We start from the raw sequence: 24,367 nt of genomic DNA, 5'->3' as shown, positions 1-24,367 counted from the left end.
ACAGTGTGGCGCAGGGTATAAAAAGTTGCGGGGTTTTCCTACTTTATTATATCCGTTATCTACTGTAGTGTGTTAAAAGTAAACGAATTTATATTAATTTTCACGATACACCCTATCGTGTGGTATTCAATTCAGTATAAACAAAGTTTCCGGTTTGTGGCTGAAGTAAAAGCTCTTCATACGTAGTCTTGTCATGCACCACAAACGTATAAATATTAAAATCGACAGATGGCGCTTCGTGAACTGTTCCTAACCACTTCGAAATACAGTGAAACCTCTGAAACCACTCACGTTCGTCTAAATTTTGTCCCCATTTGGGAAGTGTCAATGAGAGGTTAATTTTTATGGGTTATTACAGCAAACGTCTTCAGACAACTTTCTACGTTTAGGAGGTGCCGGTTTTCAGAGTGTCCAAGTTTCAGAGGTTTCACTGAATATCATAAAATAACGCATTCTCCATTTATGCATTTATATTAAAAAAAATAAAATCTAATGAACATTTATTATTCTTTCTATATGTCAAATTTGTTACCAAACTAATTGCTTGTTTTCTTTTGGAACTGGATACCCAAGTCGTGACAGACAAAAATAAAACAGAATACTCCTTGGTCCAGGACATGTGCGAAAACGTGCAACACTGACATCACTGACAGCAATAATCACAAAAAAATAAGTGAAATCGTACATTTTTAATATATGTTTATATATTTGTATTTAATATATAATATATTGGTAATAAATATTTACTGCTGCACCGAAAAAATCCATTTTCTCGATTCACAATAACAATCTATCATGACTCGCAGACGACCGTGATGAACGCCGTCATGCTAACCCTGCTGAAGGAACAGCTAAGTTGTGGTCAACAGTGAGAGCCCTCTCGAACCCCGCTACTAGGGATGATCTTATTTCAGTCACCTATGGCGACGAGACAGTGACTGATCCGAAGAGGTGCGCCACATTCTTCAACCGACTGTTTGTCGAGCACCCCGAGAGTAATAGAGCGCAAATGAGAGCCATTCGTCGATCCGTGGTCCCCGAGCTGATGACACACCAAAATTTACCATAGCCGAAGTCAACGAAGTCATCAACAGCGCGAAACCATCCAAAGCGCTGGGCCCTGACGGAATCTCTATGCTAACTCTGAAGCACCTGGGAATACTGGGATTTTAGTACTTGACTAGACTCCTCAATTTGTCCTTAGAATCTTTCATTATACCCGATGTCTGGAAAATGGGTAGGATGATTCGTCTACTGAAACCAGGCAAAGACTCAAGCAAGGGTGAATCGTACAGACCGACTACTCCTCCCCAGCCGTGTGGAGTATTTTCCAGCTGCTAATCATCATAATGGATTCCGCAAAGTACACAGTAGGACAACAGCTTTGCATGCCATTTTAGCATTTAGAAATAGGGGACTCAATCAGCCCAAGCCGTGTCACAAAATGGTACTCGTGGCGTTTGACCTATCGAAGGCATTCGATACGGTCAACCATGCCAGACTTTTCGAGGACATCGAGAACACGTCCCTACCGGCAGGTACCAAGCGTTGGGTTACTAATTATCTGTGCGGGCGCCAGTCGTACGTGGAATTTAGAGATAGGAATTCAAGACCCCGTAGAGTGAACAGACGGCGTCGAGATTGTATCATACGCAGACAACTGTACAATCCTGGCATCTGGGCCCAATGTTGATGACATCTGCCATCGATTAAACGTCTACTTCGCTAATATTACCAGTTATTTCCCTGCGAGAAATTTGAGGATATCTCCCACCAAATCTTCATCCACACTATTCACAGTTGAATATTAGTGTCGATGGCGAAACGTTTCCGACCACAAATTACCCCAAGATTATTGGGGCCACATTCGACAGCCTTTTCAGGTCGTCTGCCCATGCCACTGCAATTTGCAATAAGCTCCATGGTAGAAACAAGGTCCTCAAGTCACATGCCGACAGTGCTTGGGGTGCGGACAAAGAAACCTTGTTAACTACCTATAGGGCAATTGGCCGGTCAGTGGTAAACTATGCAGCTCCACTGTGGACACCGCAGACTAGTGATACGCAGTGGAAGAACATACAGACCTTCCAGAACGCTGCCCTTAGAACTGCGACTGGATGTCCCCGCAGTACACCCCTGGATCTCCTTTATGTGGAGACAAAGATCAACTACATGTTTTCAAAGCAGTATCTCCTGGGTTCTTATCGCAGCAATCATCCAAACCACCATCTCATAAATACACCACCAAGCAGGAACGTAAGGGTTGATATACATCATCTAGAGCGCGCGATCCAGCGCTACAAAAGAGAGCCTCTAGATCAAGCAGTGTATCAGCAGGTTTGAACAAGATTCATGAGGATACTGTAGCTGAAACGGTGAGCAGCTACAACGTCAATCCTGTTCTCGGAGTCCTACCACCGTCCATAGCACCGGAGGAAAGAGACCTCCCTCGGTAGACTTGGGTAGTTTTACCCCAAATAAAATCAGGCAAGTGTAGCCTACCTCAATTCCTACCTATCAGTGATTGATAGGAGCGTAGCTGACGTGTGTCCCATCTGTAATCAAGGACCACATACCACTCGTCACCTTTTCGCTTGCCCAGCTAAGCCTACCCGTCTCACCGCCAGATCACTCTGGACATGGGGTGTGTCCTTAGTCGCAGAGTTCCTCGATCTGGCTACAAGCTGATGTACCAAAGCGTATAAAATAACAAAGGATGAAATCGCAATAAACTGTTACATCATGATTAATTTCTCGAATAATGTTAAATTATTTCTCGAATAATATGAAAGTGTAATGAATAATTACACATAGAAAAAAGTAAACTGTTTTATAGCAAGAATGAACTAACATACGTCGCGCGAAAATTTAACTAAATTATACTCAACATTTTTTAATGCCCTGGTGTACTTTTTAACTTCAACTCACGAAGAGTACAACCTCTCGTAGAAGAAAAAATTAACTAAAAACAAATATATACGGCCGTAAGTTCGGCCAGGCCGAATCTTATGTACCCTCCACCATGGATTGCGTTCTACGAAAGACTGTCATCCACAATCGAATTACTTGGGTTGTGGTATCTTAAAACTTCTTAACATCGTTTTCTAGTCCATACGTGGAATATATTAGACAATACGTAGAGAGCCAGAATTGAAATATGGGGGTCGCTTATATGGGGGCTCTATACAATTATGAACTTGATATGGACCAATTTTTGTGTGATTGGGGATCGATTTATCTGATAGCTATATATAACTATAGACCGATATGGACCTAGTTAGGCATGGTTGTTAGCGGCCATAAACTAGCACAATGTACCAAATTTCAACTGACTCGGATGAAATTTGCTCCTCCAATAGGCTCCAAAACCAAATCTCGGGATCGGTTTTATGGACTGATATGGACCACTTTTGGCATAGTTGTAAAATATCATATTCAACCATCACGTACCAAATTTCAACCAGATCGGATGAATTTTGCTTCTCCAAAAGGCACCGGAGGTCAAATCTGGGGAAACGGTTTATATGGGGGCTATATATAATTATGGACTGATATGAACCAATTCCTACATGGTTGTTGGATACCATATACTAACTTCACGTACCAAATTTCAACCGAATCGGATGAATTTTTCTCTTCCAAGGGGCTCCTCAAGTCAAATCTGGGGATCGGTTAATATAGAGCCTATATATAATTATAGACCGATTTCGACCAATTTTTGGATAGGTGTTTGAGGCCATATATTAACACCACGTACCAAATTTCAACTGAATGAGATGAATTTTGGTCTTCCAAGAGGCTTCGGAGGTCAAATCTGGTGATCGGTTGTGGCGCGATGTGGACCAATTTTTGCATGATTGTTAGAGCCCATATACTAACACCATGTACCAAATTTCAGCCAGATCGGATGAAATTTGCTTCTCTTAGAGGCTCCGCAAGCGAAATCGGGGGACCGGTTTATATGGGGGTTATATATAATTAAGGACCGATGTGGACCAATGTTTGCATGGTTGTTAGAGACCATATACTAACACCATGTACCAATGTTGGTATTTTGACCATTTTTGTCGAAAAAAGAAAAATGGGAGCTATATCTAAAACTGAACCGATTTCAACCAAATTTGGCACGCATAGCTACAATGCTAATTCTACTCCCTGTGCAACATTTTAACTAAATCGGAGTAAAAAATTGGCCTCTGTGGTCATATGAGTATAAATCGGGCGAAAGCTATATATGGGAGCTATATCTAAATCTTAACCGATTTCAATAAAATTTGGCACACTTGACTACACTACTAATTGTACTCCTAGTGCAAAATTTCGACCAAATTGGGGTAAAACTCTGGCTTCTGAGACCGTATTAGTCCATATCGGGCGAAAGATATATATGGGAGCTATATCTAAATCTGAACCGATTTCTTCCAATATCAATAGGGTTCTATTCTGAGCCAAAACACATACTTGTGCCAAATTTGAAGTCGATTGGACTAAAACTGCGACCTAGACTTTGATTACAAAAATGTGTTCACGGACAGACGGACATGGCTATATCGACTCAGGAGCCCACCCTGAGCATTTTTGCCAAAAACACCATGTGTCTATCTCGTCTCCTTCTTGGTGTTGCAAACATATGCACTAACTTATAATACCCTGTTCCACAGTGTGGCGCAGGGTATAATAATAACATTTAACTACACACAAATAATTTTTGCGCAATGAAAATAAGTTAAAATTAACGTTATTTTAACTTCGGAATATTTTCGATGTACTTTATACACGTCAATTAAATATTTTAATTAATTTGTTTTCATAAAACTAAAAAAACAGTTAAAGATTATGAACCTTGATGATGAACTTTTGAAACTTGTACTACAAAGAAAACTGATGTTAAATTTTAAAATATTGTAAGAAATCTTCCGCAGCCCAACGAATTTTTCTTTATTCCAAGAATGTATGAAAAATTTTATGAACTAAATGCTAGTAACATTTCAATGACCGTACAAATAAGTTCAATGCTAACTAAAGCAGAAGAAGGTTTTCGTACGCATCTAATAAATAATAAGAATGAACTACAGTGTGATTATAAGTTTTAGTTCAGTTTTGCTTTTCGAGAATCACGAATTTCGAATGCCAGTAAATTTTCATTTATTTAATCTCTCAATTTCTAAAAGTTGAATTCGACCATCAAATTCCACTGTTCTACTTTTGATATTTTTGAATAAGGGATCAAATCGATTTTTGTTTCTTAGAAATCGACTACTCGACTTCTAACGAAAAAGTCGAAACGTCCGTGAGTGTCGCTGCCATTGATAGTGTGACAAAAATCGAGAATAATTTCGTACGGGAGCATGTGTTCGTGAACGGACTCTTTAATGAGTGTTATTATTTTCGCGAGGTGACTTGGGATAGTTCCCGATTAACTTCAATCGTTTTTTCATGAGTCACGACATTTCTAGTGAGTGACGACAACGGTCCCACAGTCTACAAAACGAACGTTATCAGTAACGCGAAGAAGAGAATAGTGATATCGGCTATCGGAGTATATCTGGAGAAATTTTGGCAAATCTTGAGAAACATATAATCAACATACATATATTTGTAATCTGTACATATATACAGAATTTTGTAACCTTAGCTAATTAAATTTAATCCTTATACACCAAATAAACAACCACAACAATGAAATAGGATGGCCTTTCGTATACCACACTGGTGAAATTATCCAGTTTTTCATCCATCAAATGAGACATACGCATATGAATGCCTTGATTTTGTTTCTCAATGAGAGAGAGGATACAGATAATGCGGTGCCTGCAAAGAAAGAATACTCGTGACCTTATAGCAAAATCATTTGAAGTCGCTTACCGCTTGTGATTGAATCCCCTAACTCGATCACGTATTTCACTGGCCAAACTCTCGGTCAATTGTAAAGAACGCCAGGAGTCATAAGAGCGACTGAATCGATCCCAAGTTAGACGTTCCTCAATAATACTCTCGATTAATTTATGCACCTGTTCCATACTAAAATTCCTACTAAAGAATTCCCAATCTCGGGCTGGCTTTTCATTTTCTGTCTCGCCTTCTGTCTCCCCCTCAACAGTCGTCATTTTCGTTAAGGCCTTGCGTTTTCCCAACATTGACTCGGAAAGCAAGGCATTCATCCGATTGGTGGTCCTTACCGATGCTGTGATCCTGAAAAGAGAGATGGATTGTTTTTATTTTTTTCGTTTTAACATTCAAAAATAAAATACACAAATTATGATTCGAATTTTAAACGCACCGAGACCTCATGTGACTCCAGGTTGTCATATCTATAGATTAACTGAAACTAATGGCACCCCTGAACTTTATCGCGTTTCACTTTCTTCGTACACCGATTGCATGCAACTGATACTGCAAATTTGTGCAACATTTCTTCCAAGCCGTCAAATTCGAAATGAGAGAAAGTTTTGCAAATTCCCCATTTGCATTCCATTGCATAGATTGAGGGCATAAACTTTGACTTCCTTAAACAAACCCACTTCGAAAACAAACAATTATGCTTACCCCGTCCCACACACACACACTCATCACATCGTCATCCTTGAGGTGAAACCTATGCCTGACAAAAGGATATGAGTGTGGTTGGATTGGCGAAACCTATTAAGGTAGGCGTTCTATTGCAAAAGTATTCGCAGGAACGCAAATAAAAATCACCCTACAATCGATTGGTGTATATTTGCGAATAATCACACGCATCGTTATATTTGTTTATATTTAATATAATATCTGTGGTGGGTAGCGGGCGGAAATACAAGAGTTCGCAAATTGAAAACGTCCCAAGAAATTTTGGCATAGGATTCAATTGCAAGTTAACTGCACCTCATCATGAAACGGACTGCTGCAAATAGTTCAAAGAGAAGGGTGAGCAGTTTTATAGTCACCGAATATAGGTGCTTATGCCATGGATAAAGATTGTACCCAGTATCTTCTACTGTTCGACCTTCAATCAATTAGCGAAATCGACATTTCGATTTTTTTCGAATTTAAAAAGGTACTTCCTCTTTCACAGGTAGACTTTCCGTTCAGATGTCGGTATATATAAGATATACCGGTATGAAGTGAGCGTCAAGATACAAATGTAACGATAGGGAACGTTTGTTGTGAACGAGCCATTATTTTCTTTGTTTGTTTGCTATGACATCTGTGAAAAACATTTAGTAGGCATCAAAAAAAAAAATTTCGAATTTTGTACCAGAATGTCATGATGTGCGGAAAGCATTAATTTTTTGTTTTCATTTGAAGAAAAGTGCTGCAGAGTCTCATCGAATGCTTGTCGAGGCATATGGTGATCAACGGTTCAGAAATAATGATTTTGATGCGAGGAATGAAAAACGTTGAAGACCCCCAAAAAATTTGAAGACGCCTAATTGCAAACGATATTGGATGGAGAGCAATCTTAAATGTTGCACCGTTTAAAAGCACCCAATTGGAAAATGGGTGTTACACAAAAAACGCTCATTTCACACCGGTATAGCTGGTAAAAACCTACATCACATTCGCCTTTCAATTCAAAAGAGACATTTCGATTTTATTGCTAAAACCCGATTAGTTGGTTTTTGTCGCTATAAAAAGTAGAGATACAAAAATCCTAAATCGACTGTTTGACTTTTGACGAAAAACTCGATTTAGATTTTCTCTTATTCGCTTCAATTTGAAGACCCACTTACACCTAATGATCTGAAGTTCACATAAAGAAAACGACCTACTAACCAGTTCTATTTTCCCTAAAGAAATTTTCTTTACATCGGTATGTGTGTGCCAAACAGTGAGATCCAGAAATAGACTTGACTGTATTCATTGCTTGTGCGTTGATGACTATAGCGATCAAAGATTATATACTACAGAAGATGGAAGATTGGCTACTGAGCACATCAAACCATTTACCACATTAGTTTAATACTCGAACCAAACGCGTGTACGACAAGTATTGATATAGCATTAAAATGCAAATAAAAAGAAATTAAGAGCACGAAATAAATTTCCATAAAGGGGAAAATGTAATTTTTTTTGTTGTTGCCTAAAATTTAACATTGTTTCATTAAGAAAATTACATTTTTCATTTAAAAAACAAGTAAGGAAAGTCTAAAGTCGGGCGGGGCCGACTATATTATACCCTGCACCACTTTGTAGATCTAAATTTTCGATACCATATCACATCTGTCAAATGTGTTGGGGGCTATATATAAAGGTTTGTCCCAAATACATACATTTAAATATCACTCGATCTGGACAGAATTTGATAGACTTCTACAAAACCTATAGACTTAAAATTTAAGTTGGCTAATGCACTAGGGTGGAACACAATCTTAGTAAAAAAATATGGGAAACATATAAATCTGAAGCAATTTTAAGGAAATTTCGCAAAAGTTTATTTATGATTTATCGCTCGATATATATGTATGAGAAGTTTAAGAAAATTAGTCATTTTTTCAACTATTCGACTAAGCAGTGGCGATTTTACAAAGAAAATGTTGGTATTTTGACCATTTTTGTCGAAATTAGAAAAACATATATATGGGAGCTATATCTAAATCTGAACCGATTTCAACCAAATTTGGCACGCATAGCAACAATGCTAATTCTACTCCCTGTGCAAAATTTCAACTAAATCGGAGCAAAAAATTAACCTCTGTGGTCATATGAGTGTAAATCGGGCGAAAGCTATATATGGGAGCTATATCTAAATCTGAACCGATTTCAACCAAATTTGGCACGCATAGCTACAATGCTCATTCTACTCCCTGTGCAAAATTTCAATTAAATCGGAGTAAAAGATTGGCCTCTGTGGTCATATGAGTGTAAATCGGGCGAAAGCTATATATGGGAGCTATATCTAAATCTGAACCGATTTGGATGATATTTTGCAAGTTTTTCGAGACTCATAAAATATTGGGATGTACGGAATTTGAGGAAGATCGGTTGATATACACGCCAATTATGACCAGATCGGTGAAAAATATATATGGAAGCTATATCTAAATCTGAACCAAAATCAATAGGGATCGTCTTTGAGCCGAAACAGGACCCCATACCAAATTTTAGGACAATCGGACTAAAACTGCGAGCTGTACTTTGCACACAAAAATACATCAACAGACAGACAGACGGACACACAGACAGACAGACAGACGGACATCGCTAAATCGACTCAGAATTTAATTCTAAGACGATCGGTATACTAAACGATGGGTCTCAGACGTTTCCTTCTTGGCGTTACATACAAATGCACAAACTTATTATACCCTGTACCACAGTAGTGGTGAAGGGTATAATAAAAACGAAAAACAACTAAAAGATTACAAACATGTATTAAACTAATCTGGTAAATGCAACATTTGGTATGACGCAAGCCAATCTCCCATCTTCCTCTTTTATTATCTTTGATAGCGATAATTGTTTGTGGATGACAATATGAGTCAATTTTTGTTTACAAACTGTATGGTATTTCAGTTTGGGTTATTGTTTTAAGCCTAGTACTAAGATCACGTTTTCGCGCGAAAAACTTTTATACTCCATACAAAAAAAGTTTGCGCGGAATAAATGCGAAATCTTTGTTTTGAGCATTTTCAAACACATATTTATACAACCCTGGATTTTTCGCACGAAAAATAGGCAGGCATATTATTTCGCATAAATAAGTTAACATCCCTGGGTTTGAAACCCTATTTACGGAGATAGATGAAGATATTCGTTTTTCGCAGAAACGAACTTAGTACTAAGCATTAGTTAGAAATATTTTAGTGAGTTTTTATCTGTACATATAAGGACATAACATACATATACACTGGAAGGGGTTACCAAATCCAACACAATATTTTTTGAAGAACTACAAAAGTAATGTTTCCATTAATGCGAAAGGTCTTCTTCACAGGTGTAGTACACAAAACAAAAAACTATTGCATATCATCATTAAAACTCCTAGCATGCTACAGATCCATTTCTGTGTCTTACTATCACTGCGGTGTGTGTCTGTAAGCAATGAGAAACTCCACGTCCACTAAATCGGAAAGACCCACCTCCATTCTCTATAGGCGTCTTTGCAAATTGTCTACTCCCTCCTTGCAATGAATATCGATTGGTAATTCACGTTACTTTTATCCGCCTACAGCGTAGGTGCCTTCTGCATGGAATTTCATTTTGCAAACAATTTGGTGTGTAAATGTCTCACCTACGGTTTGTTGATTTTTACGGCGTTTTTTGCAAACTTTGTGGGTTTGCGTGCAACAGTGCGATACACCTTAATGAACTGTTGGCAAAATGAAATATCTGAAAGACTTTATTAGAGTGTCCTGGACAGAAAAATGGGTTTTTTTGATTTAATTCAATTACTGATTGAAATTGCTACAATCACAAAAATGATAGTGGCAATCACATAATTAATTCGAAATAAACAAATATACTTGTTCAAACAATAAATTGATTTCTTCACCACCTTTAATTGAAAATTTGCCATCGAAGGAACCAATTATTTATTAAACTTCACTTCCTTTTTCAAATAATTTTTTGATCAATACATATATACCAAATATATCGCAGCTTCTAACTGTCTTAAAATTATCCTATACCGAAAAAAATTAGTAAAACTAACGATCAATTTAACTTATTTTTATTGCAAAAAACTACTATTTTGTCGTTAAATTTTCCACAGCCCAATGAAATTTTCCTTTTTTTAAGTATGTCTAAAGTTCAATGACAGTACACATAAATTCAATATGAACAAAAGCAAACGAACATTTTCGGACGATTCCCAAAAATAGTAAGCATGACTACAGACAGCATGGTTAAAATGGTCATGATTTGGCACCAATGACCCTCAATAGGTCAAATCAAGATATCGGTCTATATAAGGGTTATATCACAACATAGACCGATATATGTATATAGCGGCGTCTATTAGCTCAAAAAGTCGGTGGATCGGTTTATATGGGGGTCATATCGTAGCATGGACCCATATAGCCCAAATTGACCTGTCTGCAGACATAAGACGAGTGTGCGCAAAATTTCAGTACTAAAGCTTCATTATTGAAGACTGTAGAATTATACGTTAATGAGAGCGCACCAAAAAAAAGTGAACCCACCGTGGAAGAAAATGTAGGTTTATTTTAGAAAATTTTAACTAAAATAGTTTTCTAATTGCAGCATGCTACAAATAAGTTAATACTTTTTGTCAAATTGAAGAAAATTTATTAAAAATAATTAATTTTTTTCTCTTGTTTAAGAAAATTTCATCTGTTGAAAGAAGAAATTGGATTTAAAAATTGTTAAAATGTCTTTAGCGCTATACGAAGTTGATGACAGGTACAAATTTAGTCATTTGAGAGACCTATGAACTCAATTTAAGCAAACTTCTGTCATTTTAGGAAAATATGAACTATTTTATTTTTTGTATTGTATACAACTTTTTTATTTTTAGTTCACGTCATTAAAGTTAGCAAAAAATTATTCAAATAAGGAACATTTACTCATATTGTGCAAAATTTAACTAAAATCAACTAATCTTTATGAACTAAAATAAAGTTCAGTTGGCATTAGAGCCCCTTTTTTCTGGATGCGATACCTAAATCTGAATCACTATGGGTAATAATCGGTCATTCAATACAATTCTTTAAATATTTTCAATACAATTTTCTAGGGATCCATTTCTAAATATTTCCTTGGTAACAACCTCACGCATGTACTAAATAAAGTTAACTTGGATTTGATCTTGCTTTAAGGATTTTGGTATTGATTACAAGAGAAAGATGCGGTTTCCTTGAAATAAAGATATTTTAATTATATTTAATGAAAATTTGCTTTATTTGAAAGACATACGACTTTAAGGGTATGTTCACACATGGCAAATATTTGATCAAAATGAGAGTCAAACATTTTTCCAGGACCATTTTCGAAATATCTGTTATTTTATACTCTAAATATGAGGTTAACAATGTTCTCTGGTTTGACATCACCGTCAAACCAGCGAACATTGACGAATTCCTTTTTGATTTCTGTCAAATATTTGCCTAGTGTGACCGTACCAGAACGAAGCAATGCGAATTTCAAAGATTGTGTGTATATATGACACAAAAAATATCAATCAATTTTTTTATCAATACAATTAAAAGTATGTTTGAATTTGAGCTAACAACGTAATTTGTAAATACCAGGGCTAAGGAGTCGGAGCCGGAGTCGGAGTCTGAAAATTTGAAAAACACTTCATATCATTGTAACTAAAGAAATATTTCGACAAATCAAAGTGTATTAATATGGGTGAAATGTCACGGTGATATCAAAAGCAGGTTTTACTAGAATATGGGCTGAATTGATCAATTGTATTGCCCTTTTTTAACATATTAAAATATCGATTTTTGACCCTATATATACTCTTGATAAAGGTACAATTTTATAGCAGTAGAGCCTAACGTTTTGAATTTTTGGCAGGTATGTTGAGTTCCAAGATGGGTCATACCGAACAATTTTCTGATATAGCACCTACATATAAACCCATCTCCGATTTGTTTTAAGAAATTTTTCCCAGTCTAAAATTTTCTATCTAAAATTAGTCAGAAATTTTGAGTTATTTGAGATCCATAAATAAATGCGGAAACTTCCCGTCGGCCTAGATTTTGTGTATGGAGATAATTACTTGAGAAATCTCCATATAAATACACCCGATGTCCTTGGAAGTTCTAATTATACCCTGCGCCACACTGTGGAACAGGGTATTATAAGTTAGTGCATATGTTTGTAACACCCAAAAGGAGACGAGATAGACACATGGTGTCTTTGGCAATAATGCTCAGGGTGGGTCCCGAGTCGATATAACCATGTCCGTCTGTCCGTCCGTCCGTCCGTCTGTCTGTGAACACATTTTTGTGATCAAAGTCTAGGTCGCAATTTAAGTCCAATCGCCTTCAAATTTGGCACATTTTCCTAATTTGGGTCAGAATAGAACCCTACTGATTTTGGAAGAAATCGGTTCAGATGTAGATATAGCTCCCATATATATCTTTCGCCCGATATGCACTTATATGGACCCAGAAGCCAGAGTTTTATCCCGATTAGATTGAAATTTTGCACAAGGCTTACAATTGGTAGTACAGTCATGTGTGCCAAATTTGGTTGAAATCGGTTCAGATTAAGATATAGCTCCCATATATATCTTTCGCCCGATATGGACTAATATGGTCCTAGAAGCCAGAGGTTTGGCTCAATTTGATTGAAATTTTGCACTAGGAGTACAACTAATAGTGTAGTGAAGTGTGCCAAATTTGATTGAAATCGGTTCAGATTTAGATATAGCTCCCATATATAGCTTTCGCCCGATTTACACTCATATGACCACAGAGGCCAATTTTTTACTCCGATTTCGTTGAAATTTTGCACCGGGAGTATACTAAGCATTGTTGCTATGCGCGCCAAATTTCATTGAAATCGGTTCAGATTTAGGTATAGCTCCCATATATATGTTTTTCTGATTTCGACAAAAATGGTCAAAATACGAACATTTCCCTTTTGAAATCGCCTCTGCTTAGTCGAAAAGTTTTAAAAACTACTCTAATTTTCCTCTACTTCTAATACATATATATCGAGCGATAAATCATTTATGATTTATATAAGTTTGTGAAGTTTCCTTAAAATTGCTTCATATTTAAATCTTTCCCATATTTTTTACTATCATTGTGTTTCACCCTAGTGCATTAGCCGACTTAAATTTTGAGTCTATAGAATTTGTAGAAGTCTATCAAATTCTGTCCAGATCGAGTGATATCTAAATGTGGGACAAACCTCTATATGTTCAGCACCCAACACATTTGACGGATGTGATATGGTATCGAAAATTTAGATCTACAAAGTGGTGCAGGGTATAATATAGTCGGCCCCGCCCGACTTTAGACTTTCCTTACTTGTTTTAAATTAAACCTCTGCCAACGTACCATCTGATGCGATCTTTTGGAAGAAAGTTTGTTTCATCACAGCCACACGAAATTCTTTACATTAAATTAATGATATATCAGTCTATCTATCATTAATTTGTAAAGAATTTATAAATCGATGTTTCACCATTTTAATTCTATAGAAACAATATTCGTAACTGTCCCGCTATTCCTGTCATCTGTTGTATGGTAATGGTTATTTAAAATTCCGTTCGTCATAATTTATGGCAATTTATGTTTGTTTTATATATCCGACACATTACATTTTTTAACATCTAAACTTTCTATCTGATTAGGCCGACATTTTGATTTTTGTGTGTTTTTCTTTTTTATATAGATTTATTTTTTATAAAATGCCTATATAGACCAATACCAGGATTTTACTTCTCAAACTTCTGGAAGCCTAATTACGCCACACGACACTGAGAAAAATATTTACGTGATATTAAAAATTATGCATTCTAAATTTAATGATGCGCAATTTACATTATATTAAGGACATATTTCTTTAAAATAACGAAATTTTAATAAAAATAGAGTTTTTAATCTTTGCTTCAAAAATTTTTTTTCATTAAATTAAGAAAAAAAAAATTTTAGAAATTTGCGTCCCTCTATTAAAGTCGCATATCTTTGAACAAAAGCAATTTTCCGTTTAAGTACACCCTCAAAAAAATCGCTACTGTAACATATACCCCAAACACATTTTGCTTCAAACATATATATTTTCATGATTGGCCCAAACAAAATATTGTTTGTATTGTTCAAACATATTATGTTTCACCTTAGGGCATACACTGGTAGTAAAAATTGTAATAAAATTTTCTTTGTGTGGATATATTTTTAAGGCGCCAATTGGTTACTTCCATTATTTTACTTGCAGCATACTCACTAGGTCTCTCTTTCTAAACACATATATGTTTATGGGCTATTTCCACATTAATATATGTTTGCATCTAAGCATATTATATTTACAAACTTTTTATGTCCCAAACATAATATGTTTTAACACATTAACATGTATGTCCCAAACATGTTATGCTAGTTTATGAACATTATATGCTTGCACTTAAAAATTTTGTGTTAAAAAAATTGAGTGCCAAACATATAATTTTTACACCCAAACATATGAAAAACAGCCATCTTCGTCCGTGTAAAGATACACATTTTTAATTTAAAGATATCGTCCTTAAATTAACTGAAATATTGGATCTTTATATTTACAATATAAACACTTCAAACATTTGGAATTAAGAGAATGAAAATTCGATAAATGAGATCTAAATCCTAATGTTAATTTTATTGATGCTAGATTTAAATCCATATTTGTCGATAAAAATGTCTTTATTTCAGGGAAGACGTATCTTTGGCTCGGAATCAATATCAAAAAAGGGAAGGTTTAAATTTTAAGTCTAGAAATGTTATAGAAGTCTAACAAAATTTTGTCCAAATCGGGTCAGACTTAAATATATGTATGTACACCCTCAAAAAAATTCACTCTGTAATTTATACTCCCAAACATATTGTGCTTCAAGCATATATATTTTCAGAATTTGTTCAAGCACAAAATTGATTTTACTGTGCAAATATATTATGTTTCACCCTAAGCATATCTTTTTTAAGACCAAATAATTAATATCTTTCTTTATTTTTTTACATAAATCTTTTAATAAATTTTTAATGCTTTCCGCTTTTTTAATGTTCTATGCCACAAGAAGTATACACAAATGAATGTGTAAATTCAATAAAGTTTACACTTAAACATTTCAAATTTTTAGCACAAAGTTTTATATGAGTACCTTTCTGGGAAATTGTAAAACATTCCATTAAAGAATTGGCTTTAATATTTTATTTTTATTATAACAATAGTTTATTATTACCAGGCAATGTGGTAACTAATGTTTTGAACAACACTGTATGTAACAAACATATTATACTAGTTTATGGACATTATGTGTTTTCACTTAATAATAATGTGCTAAACATTTGAGTTGCAAACATATAATTTTTACACCGAAACATTTGAAAAACAGTCTTTTTCGTCCGTGTATCCAGTATACACGGACGAAAAAGTCCAAAAGTATAGACCTTTATAGATACACGCAAAAAAAAAAAACAAACGTTTGGCAAATGTGTACTGAAAACGGGTTTCTTTTGTTAGAGTTTTTTGAATTTCTTCGAACATTTTAAACTTTTATCACCAAAAAAATAAAAACGTTTGCTACAAATTTTTTATTTTTTCAATAAAAAATATTTTTGAACAAAAACCCAGTCCATTTCGTTTATATCAAGCATTATTCTTATCTGACTTTAAGTCTTCAATAAGACACATTTTACAGTTTCATAGTAAAATTGAATATGTGTAGTATGTAATGTTGAACATATTTTCGGAACATATCTGGAATATATTAAAAAAAAAAAAAACATTTTGGTGTTCGGTCAAAGCAGGAATCGAACCCACGTCCCTTAGTATGCAAGGCGGACGTACTAACCATTGCTCCACGGTGCCCAACTAAATGTATATTACTGTTAAATAAAGTTTGTTTAATCGGCTCGTGGGCGCCGAAAACGATGCTATATAAATATAACTGTGTGACTGTTGATGACACGTAACCCAGTGGATAGTGTGTTGGCTAACAAATTGTATGGTCCGTGGTTATCCGTCCAGGCGAAAGGTAAAATTTAAAAGTTTTTTTTAAATCGAATAATTTCTTCTATACTGTTAGTATTACAGAAAAAGGTGCTAAGAACAAATAAAAACCCGTGGAACTGCAAAAGATGTGAGAGAAAATGCAATTAGCAACAAAAGATTGTATATTTATTATTATTATTATTATTATTATTATTATTATTATTATTATTATTATTATTATTATTATTATTATTATTATTATTATTATTATTATTATTATTATTATTATTATTATTATTATTATTATTATTATTATTATTATTATTATTATTATTATTATTATTATTATTATTATTATTATTATTATTATTATTATTATTATTATTATTATTATTATTATTATTATTATTATTATTATTATTATTATTATTATTATTATTATTATTATTATTATTATTATTATTATTATTATTATTATTATTATTATTATTATTATTATTATTATTATTATTATTATTATTATTATTATTATTATTATTATTATTATTATTATTATTATTATTATTATTATTATTATTATTATTATTATTATTATTACTATTATTATTATTATTATTATTATTATTACTATTATTATTATTACTATTATTATTATTATTATTATTACTATTATTATTATTATTATTATTATTATTATTATTATTATTATTATTATTATTATTATTATTATTATTATTATTATTATTATTATTATTATTATTATTATTATTATTATTATTATTATTATTATTATTATTATTATTATTATTATTATTATTATTATTATTATTATTATTATTATTATTATTATTATTATTATTATTATTATTATTATTATTATTATTATTATTATTATTATTATTATTATTATTATTATTATTATTATTATTATTATTATTATTATTATTATTATTATTATTATTATTATTATTATTATTATTATTATTATTATTATTATTATTATTATTATTATTATTATTATTATTATTATTATTATTATTATTATTATTATTATTATTATTATTATTATTATTATTATTATTATTATTATTATTATTATTATTATTATTATTATTATTATTATTATTATTATTATTATTATTATTATTATTATTATTATTATTATTATTATTATTATTATTATTATTATTATTATTATTATTATTATTATTATTATTATTATTATTATTATTATTATTATTATTATTATTATTATTATTATTATTATTATTATTATTATTATTATTATTATTATTATTATTATTATTATTATTATTATTATTATTATTATATTATTATTATTATTATTATTATTATTATTATTATTATTATTATTATTATTATTATTATTATTATTATTATTATTATTATTATTATTATTATTATTATTATTATTATTATTATTATTATTATTATTATTATTATTATTATTATTATTATTATTATTATTATTATTATTATTATTATTATTATTATTATTATTATTATTATTATTATTATTATTATTATTATTATTATTATTATTATTATTATTATTATTATTATTATTATTATTATTATTATTATTATTATTATTATTATTATTATTATTATTATTATTATTATTATTATTATTATTATTATTATTAATATTATTATTATTATTATTATTATTATTATTATTATTATTATTATTATTATTATTATTATTATTATTATTATTATTATTATTATTATTATTATTATTATTATTATTATTATTATTATTATTATTATTATTATTATTATTATTATTATTATTATTATTATTATTATTATTATTATTATTATTATTATTATTATTATTATTATTATTATTATTATTTATATTATTATTATTATTATTATTATTATTATTATTATTATTATTATTATTATTATTATTATTATTATTATTATTATTATTATTATTATTATTATTATTATTATTATTATTATTATTATTATTATTATTATTATTATTATTATTATTATTATTATTATTATTATTATTATTATATTATTATTATTATTATTATTATTATTATTATTATTATTATTATTATTATTATTATTATTATTATTATTATTATTATTATTATTATTATTATTATTATTATTATTATTATTATTATTATTATTATTATTATTATTATTATTATTATTATTATTATTATTATTATTATTATTATTATTATTATTATTATTATTTATTATTATTATTATTATTATTATTATTATTATTATTATTATTATTATTATTATTATATTATTATATTATTATTATTATTATTATTATTATTATTATTATTATTATTATTATTATTATTATTATTATTATTATTATTATTATTATTATTATTATTATTATTATTATTATTATTATTATTATTATTATTATTATTATTATTATTATTATTATTATTATTATTATTATTATTATTATTATTATTATTATTATTATTATTATTATTATTATTATTATTATTATTATTATTATTATTATTATTATTATTATTATTATTATTATTATTATTATTATTATTATTATTATTATTATTATTATTATTATTATTATTATTATTATTATTATTATTATTATTATTATTATTATTATTATTATTATTATTATTATTATTATTATTATTATTATTATTATTATTATTATTATTATTATTATTATTATTATTATTATTATTATTATTATTATTATTATTATTATTATTATTATTATTATTATTATTATTATTATTATTATATTATTATTATTATTATTATTATTATTATTATTATTATTATTATTATTATTATTATTATTATTATTATTATTATTATTATTATTATTATTATTATTATTATTATTATTATTATTATTATTATTATTATTATTATTATTATTATTATTATTATTATTATTATTATTATTATTATTATTATTATTATTATTATTATTATTATTATTATTATTATTATTATTATTATTATTATTATTATTATTATTATTATTATTATTATTATTATTATTATTATTATTATTATTATTATTATTATTATTATTATTATTATTATTATTATTATTGTGAAAAAAATGGAAAAGTTATTATTATTATTATTATTATTATTATTATTATTATTATTATTATTATTATTATTATTATTATTATTATTATTATTATTATTATTATTATTATTATTATTATTATTATTATTATTATTATTATTATTATTATTATTATTATTATTATTATTATTATTATTATTATTATTATTATTATTATTATTATTATTATTATTATTATTATTATTATTATTATTATTATTATTATTATTATTATTATTATTATTATTATTATTATTATTATTATTATTATTATTATTATTATTATTATTATTATTATTATTATTATTATTATTATTATTATTATTATTATTATTATTATTATTATTATTATTATTATTATTATTATTATTATTATTATTATTATTATTATTATTATTATTATTATTATTATTATTATTATTATTATTATTATTATTATTATTATTATTATTATTATTATTATTATTATTATTATTATTATTATTATTATTATTATTATTATTATTATTATTATTATTATTATTATTATTATTATTATTATTATTATTATTATTATTATTATTATTATTATTATTATTATTATTATTGTGAAAAAAATGGAAAAGTTATTATTATTATTATTATTATTATTATTATTATTATTATTATTATTATTATTATTATTATTATTATTATTATTATTATTATTATTATTATTATTATTATTATTATTATTATTATTATTATTATTATTATTATTATTATTATTATTATTATTATTATTATTATTATTATTATTATTATTATTATTATTATTATTATTATTATTATTATTATTATTATTATTATTATTATTATTATTATTATTATTATTATTATTATTATTATTATTATTATTATTATTATTATTATTATTATTATTATTATTATTATTATTATTATTATTATTATTATTATTATTATTATTATTATTATTATTATTATTATTATTATTATTATTATTATTATTATTATTATTATTATTATTATTATTATTATTATTATTATTATTATTATTATTATTATTATTATTATTATTATTATTATTATTATTATTATTATTATTATTATTATTATTATTATTATTATTATTATTATTATTATTATTATTATTATTATTATTATTATTATTATTATTATTATTATTATTATTATTATTATTATTATTATTATTATTATTATTATTATTATTATTATTATTATTATTATTATTATTATTATTATTATTATTATTATTATTATTATTATTATTATTATTATTATTATTATTATTATTATTATTATTATTATTATTATTATTATTATTATTTTTTTGTTTTTGAGTTAGTCTTTATTAAATGGTTTTTACATCCTAGAAAAGAATAAAGGTTTATCACAAAAAGTATTTACTTTCCTTCCAAATAAACTTCTTACAGCGAAGAACAAACGAGAGAAACGATCTTTGCTTATCTAAAATTTCGTGTGGGAGGAAAGAATTATTGGCACCCAACAAATTTGAAAGATTTAAAATTGAGATCTATAAAGTGTTACGGGGTATATTCACTAGCGTAGCTAGAATTTTTTCCTAGGGGGGGGCTATAGCCCCCCTAGCTAAAGAGTAATAGACTGAAGTTATAGGTTCTATTATTGTTTTATTTTTTAAAAATGAATAAAAAATCTTATTCCAATATAACTAGACAATTCATTTATAATAAAGGGCCTGTTCGAAACCGAAACTTTTTACTAGCATTGGAAAAAATTTGACGTAAATCGAGGTGAGTATAATTTCACTAGCCCTGGGGGCTAGTAAGAAATTTGACATTTGTTGAAAATTCTTGAAATTTACGACATCACTAGGCATGGCATGTTTTGATTATATCAAAACAAACAAAAAGTAGTTTTATTTGTTAAAGAAATAAGTACACCAAATTAGCAATTGTTTTTCACCATAGTAAATTGATATCTCATCATAGTAAAAAGTTTCGATTTCGAACAGGCACAAAGTACTTCCAAAAATGTCCTCACAAAGAAGTTAATAATATTAATAATATTATAACTCGTTTTATTTTTTTTAATAGATTAAAAAAAGTAAGGATTAAAAAAATGGTACAAATTATTCAAATTATGCCGCCAAAATGCTAAATCCATTCTAGAAAAATAGATCATTTTTGAAAATAGTTGAGGTGAAATATTTCAGACCAGCACAAATTTTTTTAATTCACATTCAAAACACTAAATTCAGATCACACATTAAAAAGTGACGCAAATTCAGTTCAAGACTGTTGGAATGGAGACATCCGTCCTATGACATATCCATGTTAAATTCATCGCTTCTGCGCCACTTCCGGACCCAAAAAGAAAATGTTCACTACTTGTTTGCCGATGCTTTGTTTGCAGCATTATTAAGATATTCATTTATTAAAGAATAGTTTTAATATCAATTACTATTTCTTAATTAAATCGACTAAAAATCAGACTAAGCAAAATAAAATTGTTCATGAAAGTCTTTAGCGGAACTTTGTGCGGTTGTATTTACTTGTTTAATATTATATAAAAACAATGGAAAATCGTAAATGGGTTTTCAAATTCTGGGGGGGGGGTCTAAGCCACCTCCCCAGAGGCCTTCCTACGCTTATGGGTATATTAAAGTCTGCTCCGCCCGACTTAAGATTTTCCTTACTTGTTTTCTTTACTTTTAGTTAATTCTTTCTTCTATGGGAGTGTGTATTTTAAATTTTTTTTTATTCCATAAGTACACTGAAAGAAAAGTTTTCTTTTTTGAGGAACGAAACGAAAGAAAATACTTTATTAGAAAGGGGAACTTCCTTTGTCTAAAATTTGGTTCCAGAGCAAATAATTTATTCTTTGGGTGTATGCCAGGCCAGGTTATACAGAATTTTTGGGAATTTCAACCCAATGTGAAGTTCTCTGGTTTTACAAAATCCCCCAAGGTGTACAATTGAGTTTATCTTTCATTTCAATTTATAATTTATTCTTTGGGTGTATGCCAGGCCAGGTTATACAGAATTTTTGGGAATTTCAACCCAATGTGAAGTTCTCTGGTTTTACAAAATCCCCCAAGGTGTACAATTGAGTTTATCTTTCATTTCAATAATAGAAAAAATCTAATAAATTCAAATAATGCAACCTCATGCAATCAAACACAAAGCACTTCCTTTTGCATCTGCCTGCTTTTTTTCGCCCCCAATAACACAGAAAAAATTATGAAAAACAAAAACAATTTGCTTAGTAATAATGTAGTTTTATCGATTACAATTTATTGAAATTTGTTTCAAGTTCAGACACGGATATCTTTCGCCATCTCCAATCTCTAAATGAAAATATTATTTTGTTTTTATTTTCACAATTCACACAGAAACACATATGCATTTTTTATTCATAAACTCAAGGCCCCTCAGACTTGTTCGAATAGGTTTAGAGTTAGTTTCGTTTAAATGACGAAACAAAAAAAAAACGGAAACTTACAGTTGTAAAATTTACCACTCTCAGACATATTTTCCAAAGAAATAAAAAGGAAATGACACTTCGACTTCCTTAAGCTATAGACTGAGTAGAAGTTGTGAAAAAAATGGAAAAGTTTTTGGCGGCGTAGTACTACAACTAATTGAGAACTAATCCTGGTGGATTTATTTATAACATTTTCATACAATTTTTATCGGCCACAAAAGTTCTTGGCGAAATTGGAATGGCGCTAAGGCACGCATGGTACCCATCCTCCCACACATGTGTGAATGCGAAAAAATGAACATTAAGGAATAGAATATGTCTTCATTTGTGGCAAAAAAAAAGAAAAACCAAGTGTGTCGTCTAAGACTTGTAGATTGCATGCAACCCTTTGGGTAATCGTCAAAGGAGAAAATTCAAATTCTCAAACATATTCTCTACACACACACACACATGTACACTGTAGGTGTCTACTTACAGTTGTATGCGATTCATGATATCCTTTTTAGAGTGTTTTTACGTTTCCCCAAATAATTATTCACAAATTCACAAAATTGTTGATGTTTTTTTCGACCTCTTGCTGCCACTTTAGTGTGTCTCAAATTTCGGAAGTTATAAGTTCGTCAAGAATAACCTATGACATGGACGGTCTAAGACTGAAACGGAAATGAAATTAAACCTTTGACAGTGACTTGCAAATACCACGGAAAAGAGTTGTGATTGTAGGCAACACCACAACGAAATGAACACCAAAGAAATGAGAACAATGGAATCGTAAAGCTATTAAATGTTAGACAAATAATGACTATCACTGGTATCCAGCCGTTATGAATAGGTAATCAAAATCACTTAGCTGTCTATCACACATACACGAAATGAGCATGATGGCTGCTGTTTAACTTGGTCACAGCTTGAATGATATACCCAGAAAAATAAATTTGGCAATAGCTGTTGGTTGACGTATTATGTAAAGTTTGAGCCAAAATATTGGGCATGAATTTAATTTTTGAAATTTCATGTCGTCTTATGTTATAAATCCACTACCAAAAAAAAAAGTAATTGCAGTCGAGTAAATTAGATTCAGAGCTCTGGAAGGCCTGTGCTACTTCATTGATTAAAGTCTTTAGATTCTTCTGTGATACTGTTCACCACTGAGGTAACACAATGGGCTGATTTCATTTG

General features: G+C 28.9%; 1 protein-coding gene across 2 annotated transcripts; it reads right to left on the bottom strand.

The window, feature by feature from the left end:
• Window positions 1-5,566: 5,566 nt before the first annotated feature.
• Window positions 5,567-23,860, bottom strand: LOC142239476 (dynein light chain Tctex-type 5). Of its 2 annotated transcripts, none has more exons than XM_075311271.1 (3): window positions 23,664-23,860; window positions 5,866-6,192; window positions 5,567-5,811 (listed from the first exon to the last, which is right to left on the bottom strand). In XM_075311271.1, exons 1-3 carry the CDS (start codon window positions 23,678-23,680, stop codon window positions 5,646-5,648), a joined length of 510 nt encoding a protein of 169 aa, XP_075167386.1. In that variant the 5' UTR covers window positions 23,681-23,860; the 3' UTR covers window positions 5,567-5,645. The 2 variants fall into 2 exon arrangements, with proteins under 2 accessions (XP_075167386.1, XP_075167385.1); XM_075311270.1 differs by lacking the exon at window positions 23,664-23,860 and adding an exon at window positions 6,281-6,415.
• Window positions 23,861-24,367: the final 507 nt, after the last annotated feature.

The sequence above is a fragment of the Haematobia irritans genome, chromosome 5, assembly GCF_050003625.1.
Source record: "Haematobia irritans isolate KBUSLIRL chromosome 5, ASM5000362v1, whole genome shotgun sequence".
In the NCBI taxonomy this organism is placed as follows: Eukaryota; Metazoa; Arthropoda; class Insecta; order Diptera; family Muscidae; genus Haematobia; species Haematobia irritans.
This window is presented reverse-complemented; position numbering and strand designations above follow the sequence as displayed.

Coding starts and splice junctions, on each gene's coding strand:
- LOC142239476 (XM_075311270.1), bottom strand. CDS start 6,309: ATGACAACCTGGAGTCACATGAGGTCTCG. Junction 6,193..6,280: donor TGGAGTCACATGAGGTCTCG/GTGCGTTTAAAA, acceptor CTCTCTTTTCAG/GATCACAGCATCGGTAAGGA. Junction 5,812..5,865: donor AGGGGATTCAATCACAAGCG/GTAAGCGACTTC, acceptor CTTTCTTTGCAG/GCACCGCATTATCTGTATCC.